Genomic DNA, 14,099 nt, shown 5'->3' on the forward strand with positions numbered 1-14,099 from the left:
TTTTCTCTAGAACGACTACCCCCTGAACCGCACCCTCATTTCGCCACTACTCTTCCACCTCGGACAGAAAGCCCGGATCCTGGAAATCCCGGGCTCCCCCGTGGAAGACCGGCAGTACCAAGTCCTCCTTTCGGGGGTCACGGCGTCCACCGGGTTTTGGGCGGAGGTTGCCGCCAAGTCGACCAAACACGTGGTCCGGTCCTCCCTGCAGCTCAAGACGCAAGGCGAAAATCCCGCCCTGGAGTGGAACATTCGCACGATGGACACGACGGGACCGGACGTGTCGACCTGCCCGCTCCTCGCGCCTCTCGACGTCACCCTCGCGCTCGCGCCGGCCATGGTGTACGCGAGGGATGTCGCGTCAACGAAGTCGTCGCACCTGATCGCGGGCCACGCGGCGCAGCTGAACCTCCTCTCCGACGTCGTTGTGACGCTGAACGTGGACCAGATCGAGTCCTGGAAGCAGATTGGGGAACAAATTGGAAATCTTCAAGTGGGGGGTAAAAAGGGGACGAGTTATGTGACGAAGAGGGATGAGGAAAGGGATGATGATGGGATTAGTTCGGCGTCTGTGATGGGGTTGAGTAGGTCGATGGATGTCGTCTTTATAGAGTCGAGTCAGGAAGGGAGTCTGGATTCCGGATTGGTTAGTAGGATTAGTTAATTGTTTAGGGATTAAGTAATTTTGAGGGAGTTGATTTCCCCACGGTTATAAATTAAATGAGAAGAAGGCAACTTGGGAATGAAAGCACGTGTTTTGTGGAGAAAATAAATTTTTATCGCTGCCAAGACAGTGTTCTCACAATTTTTTTTAAATTATGGAATTTTGACAGCGATGAAAGCTAAATTTTCACAAGAGTCGAAATAAAATCTTCGCATTGTGAAGAAATTAACTTTCAAAATGCTGCGTCTTTTTTTAAGAAATCGTGAAAACAAGTGTTTTGACAGCGATAAAAAGTTAGTTTCTTTCTACACAAAACACGTGTTCTCGTACGACTGTTGCAGATTCTCGTTTTTTTTTGTGGGTGTAATAACCCCTAGAAATCCACCCCCTTGAAAAAAAACGGAGCTTAAAATGCCCTACTTTTTGTCGTCACCTCGGGTAAATAATTACCTATTGCTAATTTACATAATTGCAGAGCCACACGGTGAAGCTGATCCCCTCTGTGGAAACCTTGTTCAAAAAGCAGTCCACGTGCTCGCCGCGCACCACGAGGTCGAAGGAATCAATATCGACGAGCAAGTCGAGTAACAATAAGTCAGCCACGATAACGCCGTTCGACTTCCTCCTGTCGTCGGGGGTCATCCACGTGACGATGTACGACTTGCAGTACAACGTGGTCAACGCGGTGGAGAAGGTGTTGCCGCTCGTGTCGATGGTCGCCATGCAGCCGCACGTCGTCCTCTCCGTCTCCCAACACTGCCAAAAGTTTGAGGTCTCCTTGTTCGAGTTGAGCGTGAAGCTGGGAGCGGAGGAGATTGGTAAGCAGTTAATTAGTAAATTAATTAATTGCAGTGTTTTGAGGTCAATTGTTGTCAAGGGGTGAATTTTGGGGGGTTTTATAGTGAAAAAAAGACGAAAATGCACATTTTGTTTAGAAATCCATTATCAAAATACATTTTTTTATACAAATTTTTAAGAAATGCAATAGTTTTACAGCGAAAAAAGTTAATTTCTTGACAAAATGCGTATTTTGGTATGATTGTTGCAAATTCTCTTCTTTTTATAGCTGTAATTATCCGCCCAATTAATTAATTAATTAATTAAATGTTAAAATGCCTGTATGATTTTGTAGATTCGACCTGGATCCCGAGCCGGTCACATTTTCCGCACCGTCTTTTTGAATCGATCCGTGGCGTGCGGGATCCGAAGACGGGCATCGTTCCGCCACTCCTCAACTTTAAAATATCCGACTTTTTATCGCACCCTTGTAAGTGCAACGTTATGTATCTTAATTAAATAATCCCCCCTCTTCCCCCCCAAAAAATAGACTTATAACCCTCTGTTTCTCTTGCAGGCACCATTTTATGCGACATCCGGCGCCCGATCCGTGTCGAAATGGGGCACGCGAAACTGACCAACTTGCTGCGAATTTTGCCCTACCTGCTGGACAGCGGGGCGCCACTGCACCGCACGGACGCGCAGGTGAAGCTGATCCACCCGTCCGAACTGGTCGAGCAGAACCGTCGCTACCAGACGGAGCTGAGACAACTCCTGGGCCACGTGGGAACCGCCACCTTCACGGCGTCACAACTCGTTCTTGTCTTGGTTGAAGAACCTGCCGCCCTCACTTTCTCCATCGGATCGGCTCGTGTCAATGCGAGCGTGCAGCGCAAACCAGCGGCCACGACGAGTACGACGGCGACGGCGCCAATAGCAGCGACGACAACCACCATTGAAGCTGAGAACGTGGCAGCCATAATTGTCGTGGAGTCGGTGACTGTGAGCAGTAGATTGAGCGAAAGGTGGGTGAATGAAGGAGGAGGGTGCAAAAATGTGCAAAAAATTGGAGGTCTTTTTTTACGGGAAATTGTGCAACGAACGCGCAAAAAATTCCGTTTGCAATGAAAAATTGCATCCACATGGGTGAAAAGTCTCCACGTGGTCATGCACACGTGTGAAAAAGGTGGTGGTGATAATAAATATGTGTGTTTATGACCGTTTGCAGAACGTCTCCCGTGGTGACAGCGTTTAGCACGACTTTGGACGTAAAATTAGGCTGGACTTCGGGTCTGGATTACCCGATCACGACGATGAACGTGCAGCTGGACCCCATCTCCATCTTCGTCGGACCACAAAACATCCTCTGCGTCCAACAAGTCCACGCCGTCTTTCAAGAATATTTCGACGTGAGTGGTCCTCCTTTTACTATTCGATTAGCGACATGTTAATTAATTAAGATTATAAAATACTGATCAAAATATGTATTTTGTGCCGAGTGTTTGAATTTATGGGGGGTGTTAGAGCTACAAAAAGCCTAAAATCTGCCAAACTATACCTTTTTTTAAGAAATTAACTTTTTATCGTTGTAAAAATACTACATTTTTATCAAGAATTTGTGAAAAAATGAACTTTGCCAAGTTTATTTCTTCTGAAAATGTGTATTTTCTTACGACTGTTGCCGTCTAGATGGCGATTTTTGTCTTTTTGTGGGTCTAACACCCCCCGAAATTAACCCCCTGGAAAGAACGGACCTCAAAATAGTATACAATCTGACCTCTGACCTTATCTTCTTGTAGGAAATAACGCTCGTGGAAGAGGAGATAATCGACATAATGGAGCACTACGAGCCGACTGGATGCAAAATGATATGCGACTCGTACGAAGACGACCTGCGCGCGGGTTCCTTCCACCTCGTCCGCCATCCCGTCTCCTACGCGCTTCCGCGCCCTTATGAGATCCTTTGCTGCCAAAAAGCGCGCACGTTGACGTGGCGCTACCCACAACATCGCGTGCTCACGTGTGTACAAGCCTCCCCCGTTCCACTGCCGGATCATAGTTCGGTCCCCGCTGAGACGACGACCGCGACGACGCCAACCACGCCACCCGAGGTCGTCGAATTGGACTGCATCGTCGAATATTGGGACGAAGCGATGTGCGACTATCGTTATTTTGGAGCGCTCACGCTGTCAGAAGTGGCCGGAGCGCGGTGCACAATTCCGGCGCGGGAGAAACTACACATTTATAGCGCGGCGGTTTGGAGGATTAAAATATTGACGGCGGTTCGAGAGTGAGTAATTTGCGCCATAGTTAAAGTTGTGAGAGTGGGCGCAAGTTGATAATGAGGGATTTATAATTGATGATAAGTACTAAAGGGAGGGCAGCCTGGTGGATACGAATTTGGCCTTGAATAACCCCGGAACGGTTTGTCGTAGCGGGTCAAAATTTTGAACAGAAGAGCATGTTATCCTCAGATAGTTGTGTGCAAAAATTCAACTCTCTACTTTCAAAAATGCCTCCCCCACAGCCCCCAGAAGTTGAGACACTCGTTTCAACTTTTTCCAAACTCCGTCTAAAAAATTCGGTCCCCACAGAAAGATTTTCTTTTCATCTATCCGAACTCAAACAAGTCGATTTGACTTATATCAGGGGATTGTATAGGTATTTCACTATTCCAAATGATTTTTATCCCCAATCTAGGTTCAAGGTCATTTGCATAATCTTGGGTCAACTTTGCCGTCTGGAAGGACGCTCCGTCATGATGAAAAATCACCTTAATTATTATTTTACCGTGCAAATTAGGAAAATTGTATTCTAAAAGTGGTTTCAGTACAAGGTCCACATAATACTTCGAAGATTCCTTCACTTTTTGGGGGACTTTGATAAGTGGGAGGACACCACGACAGGACATTGCACCCACGACCATCAACTGTTTAAAAAAGTTCTCCTCACTGAAAAGCACCAAATTTCTTGAATTTTTTTTCGGCATTTGTCGTGTAGTAAGCTCTTCGAACCCAATTAGTAACTTGTAGGGAAAATAGTTCTTCGTCAATTGTCACCAATAGCTCACTTCTATTCCTCAACAGAATATTCAAATAAAATTTTTTGCAAACACGGGCGAGATTTTTTCTGGAACTATTTGAAATGACTGTCTCAGCTTCTGGGGGCTGTGGGGCAGGCATTTTTCAAAGTAGAAGGCTGAAATTTTGCACACAACTATCTGAGGATAACATGCTCGTCTGTTCAAAATTTTGACCCGCTACGACAAACCGTTCCGGGGTTATTCAAGGTCAAATTCGTATCCACCAGGCCGCCCTCCCTTTGGTAATGTGTAAATGAGCGTGAATATTTTTAGAGAAGTTTTTATTCGTGGGGAGGTAACTTGCGCCATAGTTAAAGTTATAACTGTGGCGCAAGTTGATTATAAGTGATGTAATTTTGTCGTGATTGATAATTAATAATGTGTAAATTCGATACGAGAGGGAATATTTTTAGACAAGTTTTGTTATTTTTTGGGAGGTAACTTGCGCCCTAGTTAAATTTATAAGATTGGCGCAAGTTGGTGATAATTTGTGGTGTTTGTTTTATGTTTGTTCTAGTTCTGACTGTTCGGAACCCGTTCGTCCGGAAATGTTGGCGGCGTGCGTGAAGGTGGACTCGATCCACGACTCGAGCTTGACGTCGAGGTTGAAGGTCTTCCTCGAAGTGCCAAGAATCAATCTCCACTTTGTCAACAATTTCTACTTCTCGGGACAAGGTGAACATGCATATCTTGCGTATTTTACATATTTTCCTGCTTATTTTTAAGGTTTTCGTGTTAAAATTCTATTAATGGGAACATATTTTACAATTTGTGCCCCTATTTTTACATATTTCGGAATTTTATAGATACTTCACTGACAATGGAGGCGCAAACCATGTTCAGCCCAGATAATTTTTTGACCATGTTAGTTTGAAAGAGCAAGTCCTTACAAACAATATTTGGTTCGGCACTTGGGTAGATGCGCAAATTTCAGCACGTTATGGGCGCCGCAAGTTCGGAAAAACGCACGAAGTTGAGCTCGCGCTGGGCATTGCCCGAAAAATCGTGCGTTTTTGCGAACTTGTGGCGCCCATAACGTGCTGAAATTTGCGCATCTACCCAAGTGCCGAACCAAATATTGTTTGTAAGGACTTGCTCTTTCAAACTAACATGGTCAAAAAATTATCTGGGCTGAACATGGTTTGCGCCTCCATTGTGAGACTGGGAACGTATTTTAACAATTTTTTCTCCCTTTTTTAAGGTGCCTCGTCCCTCCTTCCGGCATACAGTCGCGCCTCGATTGGCTTATCTTCCTCCCAGTGCGACCAGACTTTCGCCACGCTGTGCCTCGAATCCAACTCGATGTTGCTCTCCATCTGGGCGAAACATGCGACCGTGGACGTGACGGCGTTCGTGGATTTGCACGTCCTCGACACCGAATTCCTGACGATGGCGCGCGTCCTGTCGCCCGCCCTGCTGCACACGAGCCTCTCCCTCTTCGAGGCGCCCCACTCGACCAAAGTCCACTCAGAGGTGGAGCTCTTCTGGCGCGAGGTCGAAATCCGCGTCGGCGCCTCCGCACTCCACACAATCTCGACAGCGGGAACGGTCTGGACACAACTCTTGGCCGCCTGGGATGGACGACGCATCCAGCTCAGAGATACGAAAATGATGTGAGCAGTTAGTTAGTTAACTGATTGACGTCGACGATGGATTGTTTCCCACAATTTAAACAATAATCCACGCTAAAAAATGTTATCCACGTGGTCAACAAAAATTTTATCCACGTGGTCAACATAATTTTATCGTGGTCAACAATTTCTTCCTCACACAATCCCCAACTTACTAATTTCCTCTTTTATCCTGTCAGGGAATCGGTCAACGTGTCGCCCGTCTTGGTCTTGAACACTCTGCCGACGGAGCTGCGTTTCCACCAGTGTGCAACAGACAGCTCGCTCTACATCGCGCCCGGCTCCGTGGCGCCCTTCCACTGGGCAACCACCAGATCAAAACCAGTCTGCAAGCTGGCCGTCAAGTTAGTAACGGACGCGAAGAACTGGACGTTTTCCGCGCCCTTCGACCTGAAGCGGGATGGAGCGCTGGTGCGGCGCGTGGGGTCCTCGCAACACAACTTATTCCTCCAGATCCGCCCCTTTTCCGGGATGCAGCGCGTGGTGACCGTGTCCGGCGCGCTGCTGACGGCGAACGCGCTGTCGAAGCGGATCCAAGTCGCGGTACTGCCGACCAACAAGAGTGTCGAGACGGGGTGGACGCTCCCCCCGAATGGCGGATATGGATCGACGCAGCTCTTCAATTTGGGGGAAATCGACCACTTCCGGTTTAGAATTGTGCGGGAGGAGGACGGACAACAGCCGTGGAGCGGGATTGTGACGCCGGAACAGCTCAGGGCGAAGACCAGGGTGCCCTTGGCATGTGAGTGGGGAACTTTTTTTCAACATAATTTGCAAAATTTGCAAAAATTCGTTAAGTTTTGAAATGTTCAGGGGAAAATTGTTTGGAATTTAGCGATATTTTTATTTAAATTTTTTACTTCAAAATTCAGCAGTTTGAATGAAATGAAATGAATGAAATTAGTTTTTGTTGCGGAATAATTTGAAATATTTGTAAATGCTCTTATAAAAATTTGTAAACTTTGCTGTGAAAAGAGGAAAATTATCCAAAAGAAACTTTCAGTTTTGCACATTTTTTCGCAATGCAAAATAACATGCGAAATTTTGTTGTCTTGTTTTTTACAGTATTTGAAGAAATTGACGGCGCTCTGGTAACATTTTGCGTGTGGGTTTCCCTCATCACGGAAATGTTGGAGGAGGCGGAACGATCTTTGGTACAGAAGAAATAAAATTATCAAAATTTTGAACCACATTTTTTTGTGGACATAAAAATTATGGAAATTTTGCCACATTTTTATTTGACCAAAATAAATTTCCCTTGTTTCTTTGTTGTAGATGGTGCTGTGTCCGTACTTCCGCGTGCAGTCCTTCCTGCCCACGTCGACGTGGGTGAACGTGTCGCCGAAGCAGGTGGGCGGGCCGCGCTCCGTCATCGGCGACTGCCTCCTCCCCGGAATGGGACAGGAGCTCGAGATCCCCTTCACCCAGGGACACGACGTCGCACACCATCTCACTCTACAAACTAGGTGAAAACCCAATTAATTTAATTACTCTAATTAATTTAATTTGATCTATTTTCGGTATAATTTACACATCCAAATTTGTAAACACGTGCCAAAATTGGGGGAATTGTTCCAGCAAAAGGAGGGAAATTTGGGACAAAATTAGGGAAATTTGGAGGTAAAATTAGGCAGATTTTTAGGGAGCGATAGGAGGAAAATTTGGAATAAAAGTAGGGCAATTTTAAATAAATTGAGACAAACTTTAATAAATTTGTGTGAAAATTGGGAGAATTAGAGATCAATTTGTAAAAAAGTATGAAACAAAAGTAGGGATATTTTGGGGCAAAACTTGAAATTTTGTTTAGGTAAAATCAGAGAAGGGCAAAATTATGGAAATAAAGGAGAAAATCAGGTCACAAGGGGCTCTGAGACCACGTGGCATTTATAAATTTCTTACTTATTGTGAAATATTTGTAGCCGGACGAGTACCGCTTCGACGCCGTCGATCCCGCTGCTTCCGGAAGGTCCAATCCTGACCATGACGCCGAACAACCCGCCGCCGCCTTCCATCGACCAAATCATCTCCACCATCTCTGCCACCAACTTCGGCTCCTGCGTCAAACCACGTGACGAGGCGGATGTCCCCTTACGCTGGCCCTTCGTCAAAGAAAACCTCCCCCTCGACGAGTGGAATGTGGGCGATCAGCCTAAAACAGAGTTAGAGGTGGGTCCACTACTTTCTTCAGAATTTGAGAAATTAGTCAAAACTTGGGCCTGTTAAGAGTCAAAAAATTAGTTAAATTTGTAAATTTTTTTTTAAATGATCGTTTTAGAGGTCATAATTCGTCAAAGTCAATCAAAAATCATCTTTTTAAAATCAAATCTGGAAAAATGTTCGTTTTTAAGTTTAAACTGGTCGAAATCAATCAAAATTGTAGAAAAATGATTGTTTTAAAAGTCAAAACTCGTCCAAAATTAATGAAAAATTATTAATTTAGGGGTCTAAAGTTGACACAAATTGTTGAAATTCCTCAGAAATTTACTACCTCGAATTTTTCATGAAATTTTGTCTCAATAAATTACAGGTTGAGTTCACCCCCTGGATTCCGGGCCTGCCCACGGTGCGTCTGCAGTTCAAGCCGTGGGCGCTGATCGTGAACTTGACGTCGGAGGAGGTGTACTTTGGTCAGTGGTTGTCCCCCGCGGTTGAGGGGACCGAGGCGTCCTTCACCATCCCGCCCAAGACGGTCTTCTCCCCCACAAAGATGTCCTTTTCCGAGGGCAGATTCCGCCTCGGGGTCGAATTAGGCGGGGAGCTCCTGCTTTCGGAGAAATTGCGCTTATCTGAGGAGCAGAGACGGACGGATATCCACCACGTCAACTTGGATAACGTCCTCCCTCTCAATAGCTTCAGTAGATTGGACCTCGTCTCGCAAACGGGGCAGCACCAGGTAAAAATTGCAACATTTCGGGGTGAATATTTGCCAAAAGAAGGTTGGATTTGGGGGGTTTTTCAGGTCAAAATAATTTTTTTAATGGGGAATTTTAAAGAATTTTTTGCAGAATAACACGTTATTTAAGGAATTTTACGATAAAATATGGATTTTGAGGTGGTTTTTGGTCAAAATGTGTTGTTTTTTATATATTTTTTTTTTAAATTAACCTATTTTTGATAAAATAGCTGAAATATTTATAAATATGTGCAAAAATCTGGAAATATAGAAAAATTATTTTTGTACAAATTAACAATAACGGCTAAAATAATTTCCCAATTTTTGTCCTCAGATTGGTTACATCACGATCGAGACATGTTGCACGGAGAAGATGCTGCTCCTCGTCCTGCGCCCCACCTTTTCCGTCATCAACAACTCTGGCGTCGCTCTGTTCGCGCAGAGCATCGCGATTTCCTCCCCGTCGCAGCAGGCGCGCGGCGCGTGGGGTGAAGAGAAGCTGTCCTCCTACGCGTACTCCCTCCTCCAAAAGAATGACGACACAATGGCGACGACGACGACGCCCACGCCGATCGCGGTGCCGCTGCTGCGCTTCATCACGGACTCGTCGCCCACGGACTACGCGCCGCACGACCGGAGTGTGAAGTACTTGGCGCTCGCGTGTCCCGGCGGCCCCTGGTGGTTCGTCCAGCTCATGGACTTCAGACTCATTTTTGACAACATGGACTCCAACCAGGGCCTCCTCGCGGCTTCCGTCGCGGTCAATCTGCCAAAGAAGGGCGCTGCTTATACGAAATCCAACACGTGAGTGAAATTATTTATGGACAAAAATTCAGTTAAAGCTTGTCAAAATTTTTCAAATTTTGTAAAATTTGGCTAGTTGTGTTCAGGAAATTGAGTGAAAAGAGAAAATCAAAAGGGGATTTTAGAAAATAGTTTGGAAAATAGTGTAGCGAAATTGGTTAAGAATTATTTCGTGGGTAAATTTGCGACTAAAAATGGGATCATTTTGTAGCAAAAGTTTTTCGAAATTTGACTAAATTAACATTTTCTAGTACTATTTTCTACCTGTTTTGCATTATGTGTGAACACAAATTGAGTTAAAATTTGTCAAAATGTTTCTTAAATTTTGCAAAATTTGGCTAATTGTATTAATCTCTTTTCTAAAATTATTAATCACTTTTGTTAAATAACAAAGTTCCAATTTATTCAAAATTTCCTTAAACATAAAAAATACTGAACCAGATTTCCCTTCAAATTTTCAGACGAATGTTGGAAGAAGCCGAATTCGAATCGGTGACCTTGCCCCTGGTGATCGCGTGGACCTCGAAGGACGGCCAGGTCTGGATTTCCCTGAACCTCGACCCCTGCCCCCAACTCGTCCTCCACAACTCGACCCAGTTCCCCCTCCTCTACGTCCAAGCAACTTCCGGCGCCATGGCGTCGTCGTCGACCTCGTCGCCACCGACACCACTCCAGCAGACGGACCACTTCCAACAGTACCTCGTCCTGCCGCCCAACTGCAAAGGCTTCTACACCCTCCTCCCCCCCAAAAATGGGGGGAATTCCTTACTCGCGGGATGCTCAACCCCGCCCCCACTCGCGCCCCTCCTTCTCACCAAGTTGCCGCAAGACATTCGCGACTTCATGGCCGCGTTTCCCTTGTCGCCCGACTCGTCGACGGAATCGATTCAAGAGCAGCACGACTTCCGCGACCAGTTGCGCTCCCATCTGCGCAAGTATCGCGCAAGGAAGAAAGCGCGGGCGAGTTTGGGGAGTCAAGAGGGGGATGAAGAGAGGCTAAATTCTGGGGAGGAAGAAGCGCACCCGTGCGGAACCATGTTGCTGCCCGGGTCGGGGATTTCGTGGAGCAAAGTGCTTCACGTGGATGGCGAGGTGTCCCAGTATTTCTGTCTCGGGGAATATGTCGATGCGAAGATTTCCATTGAAAGGATCGGCTTTTGTTACTATGTTTTCATTGGTAATTAATTAGTAATTAATTGATTGATTGAGTAATTGATTTTCGTTGGTAATTGGTAATTAGTTCGTTAATTAATTGGAGAAATATTTCTTTAATAAGGTTTATGAAATTGGTACAAGTTTTGAGAAACTTTTAAGAATCTAGAATTTTTTAGGAAAGTTTTTGGATACAAACTTATGAAATTATTTGCAAAATTAAGAATGAGGGGAATATTTGCAATTTTTTTTAAACAATGGGTGAATTAATTACGGGAAATTTTGTAGAAAAGTATTTTGAAATTTTACTGATTTACCAAAGTTTTGGAACATTTGGGAAGTCAAAAATAGTTCGCCGTATAATTAGTAATTAGTTAAATGGTTTATTAATTGTGGAAAATATGTTACTAACTAATTGCCAAAGTAATTGATTAATTAGTTAATTAGTGAGAAAAGTTAATCACTAAATTAATAATTAATTGTATTTAATTACAGAAAACATGTCCGGGATTGAAGTTGCGGCGAAAGACGTGCGTCGTCGGATCGGTACGAATTCGCCATCGTGTCCCGCGCCGCCCGCAGACTCGTCTCCCGCACACCACCTCGCGCTTGTGGACTCGACCCTCGTCGCGCTCTCCTCTCCGCTGAGAGACACTTTGCGCGACGCGATTTCGACGACGACATTTCCGCCCCCACCCTTCCGCCTGCACTGCTACTTCCCCAAGATGGTCGTCATCGTGACGGAGGACGGGACCGCGGCGACGCAGCGACGCCAACTCGTCTGCCTCACCATGGAGGACGTCCTCCTCGAACAGATTCCCGTACAGGATGAAAAACGATACCGCGCCCTGTTCGACCGCGGCACGGGAAAATTCGCGTAAGTGGAAGATGTCGATTTGCGCCATAAGATTGGCGCAAGTTAGTAAAATAAGAGGAAAAAATGGTTTATTTACATATTTTAATTTTGCGTATCATAATTTTAATTAACTTGCGCCATTATTTATAAGATTGGCGCATTATGGTAAATTTGAAGACGATAATGAACAAAATATGTCTTTCATTTGCGCGAGAATTATATTTTTATTTAACTTTTTAATTATTATTTAATTATAGTTTAATTATTTAAAAGATTGGCGCAAATTGAATTTGATAATTATGATAATTTTTTTATAACATTGGCGCAAATTGGTAAAATTGATGGTAAAAAACAGATTCTTCTTCTAATGTTCTTTCATTTGCGACGAATTATATTTTTACTTGATTATATTGCGCTAACTTGCGCCATAGTTAAATGATTATTAACACTGGCGCAAATTGATAAAAACATCGTATTTTGTTTTGCAGACGGCGAGAATCGTACACTCTGTCGCTGCAGGTTTCGAACATTCAGTTGGACAGCCCGTCCTGCCCGACGGAGCACGCCTGCGACTTCCCCGTCATCCTCACACAGCGCGACGACTACGAACCCTGCGGACCACAAGTCGCGAGCTGGAGGCAGTACAAACTCTTTCGCGAACTCCATTGTCCAGGTGAGACGAAAATGACAAATTTATGGTCTTAAAAAAATGTTCATTATTTTTAAAATCCGGAAATAATATCTTCTAGTTCTCTACTTTTTTCTGCAACATTTTTTGCTTTTAAGATATTGAGGCAATTCACGCGTAACATTATAAACTCCGTAAATTTCGAAACTTCCAAAATTTTACTCGTATTTAGAAGGAATTTTTGTAAACTTGCTCAGATGACGAACGTCGTCTCTTTATTTTATGAAATTATGATACAAAGTGCACGGATTTAAGACTGCGTGAATCGCCTCGAAAATGTCGCGTTGCTAAATATTTGCAAAATATTCGCAATTTATTAAAAAAATGGGCATCTCCCTCTTTTTTCAGACTTTGCCCCCATGTTTTCTCTGACGCTGACGTATTCGCAATCGTCGCTGACGTACTCGTCCATCTCGTCCGTCTCCATGACGACGAAGCCCTTCTACCTCAACGTCGAAGACCGCCTGCTGGACGTCGTGTATCCCGCCATCCTGCGCATCGCCACCCTCGCGCGGGAAGAATTCGCCCTCGCGACCAATTTGTCCTCGCGCCCCGCATCCGCGGCCCTCGATCCGCTCGACCTGGACGCCCTCCACGTGGCTAACATGACCCCCACGCCGGCCGCGATCTGGTCGCTGCTCACGTCCTTCGCGCCACCCCTGCTGTTCTCGACCATCTCAATTTCCCCGCTCTCCTTCTGGGTCACGTTGCGGATCGCGAAGCCCTTCTATCTCGCGGTGGACCAGTCGCACGTGAATGTGCCAAACTTCACGGCCTGCTCCGTGACGACGACGAGTTACCATTTGGGCGCCGCCTTGTCGACCCATTACACGTCCGGGGCGCTGTTCCAGGTCGGAAATCCGGTCAGGTAGGCAGGAAAGTCTGGCAAAAATTGACTTTTTTTTTCAAGCTACATCGGGATTTACTGGCGATTTATATCACAAAAACTCGAGCCAAAAATTAGGAATCACGTGGCGCTTATCGTTCTGTTGAAGGGCCCCTTTTTGAAGAACGATATTGGCGGCAAAGTTCAATTTTTTAGTAAATTTTCTCTCCCTTTCCCTCCACGTGGCGAAAACCAAGGCGCTCTCGTGGGTACTTTGCCCCCCAATATTTTTCTTCAAAGGGGCCATTCAACGGAAGTAGAAGTGTCATATGTGATTCCTAATTTTTGGCTTGATTTTTTGATATAACTCGTTACACGATCGTGGTCTAGCTTGAAAAAAGGGGCCATTGTGAGTATGAAATTTGTGCAAATTTTTATTGAAACTGATGAGGTTATCGTTTTTCATAGGTTGATCGGTTCGTTGGAGTTGCTAGGGTCGCCGGGGAGTCTTGTGGAGCGTGTGGGAAGTGGTCTGAAGGACTTTGTGGTCTACCCGTATCAGGGCATCTTCCAAGGGCCGACCGGGTTCTTGACGGGGTTGGGACATGGAGTCGGGTCTCTGGCGCAGAGTATCACGTCAGGTGAGAGGAATTTACATATTTTTATGTATAAAATGCAGAAAAATTCATGAAATGCAATTCATGTAGGGGATTTCATATTTTAAAG

General features: G+C 45.1%; 1 protein-coding gene across 1 annotated transcript in view; it reads left to right on the forward strand.

Annotated features, from left to right (window-relative positions):
• Nucleotides 1-14,099, forward strand: part of LOC110860426 (vacuolar protein sorting-associated protein 13B) — a 40,088-nt gene that overhangs the window by 11,186 nt on the left and 14,803 nt on the right. The window contains exons 18-36 of the mRNA XM_022109456.2: nt 11-646; nt 1,140-1,482; nt 1,797-1,931; nt 2,019-2,466; nt 2,670-2,850; nt 3,241-3,731; nt 5,041-5,198; nt 5,725-6,136; nt 6,334-6,896; nt 7,220-7,308; nt 7,430-7,620; nt 8,074-8,320; nt 8,682-9,047; nt 9,382-9,851; nt 10,313-11,028; nt 11,499-11,880; nt 12,348-12,532; nt 12,896-13,415; nt 13,842-14,014. Of these exons, the coding sequence (XP_021965148.2) occupies nt 11-646; nt 1,140-1,482; nt 1,797-1,931; nt 2,019-2,466; nt 2,670-2,850; nt 3,241-3,731; nt 5,041-5,198; nt 5,725-6,136; nt 6,334-6,896; nt 7,220-7,308; nt 7,430-7,620; nt 8,074-8,320; nt 8,682-9,047; nt 9,382-9,851; nt 10,313-11,028; nt 11,499-11,880; nt 12,348-12,532; nt 12,896-13,415; nt 13,842-14,014 (6,706 nt within the window). The remainder of the gene's footprint in view (nt 1-10; nt 647-1,139; nt 1,483-1,796; nt 1,932-2,018; nt 2,467-2,669; nt 2,851-3,240; nt 3,732-5,040; nt 5,199-5,724; nt 6,137-6,333; nt 6,897-7,219; nt 7,309-7,429; nt 7,621-8,073; nt 8,321-8,681; nt 9,048-9,381; nt 9,852-10,312; nt 11,029-11,498; nt 11,881-12,347; nt 12,533-12,895; nt 13,416-13,841; nt 14,015-14,099) is intronic.

The sequence above is a fragment of the Folsomia candida genome, unplaced genomic scaffold (assembly GCF_002217175.1).
Source record: "Folsomia candida strain VU population unplaced genomic scaffold, ASM221717v1 Fcan01_Sc032, whole genome shotgun sequence".
Classification (NCBI taxonomy): Eukaryota; Metazoa; Arthropoda; class Collembola; order Entomobryomorpha; family Isotomidae; genus Folsomia; species Folsomia candida.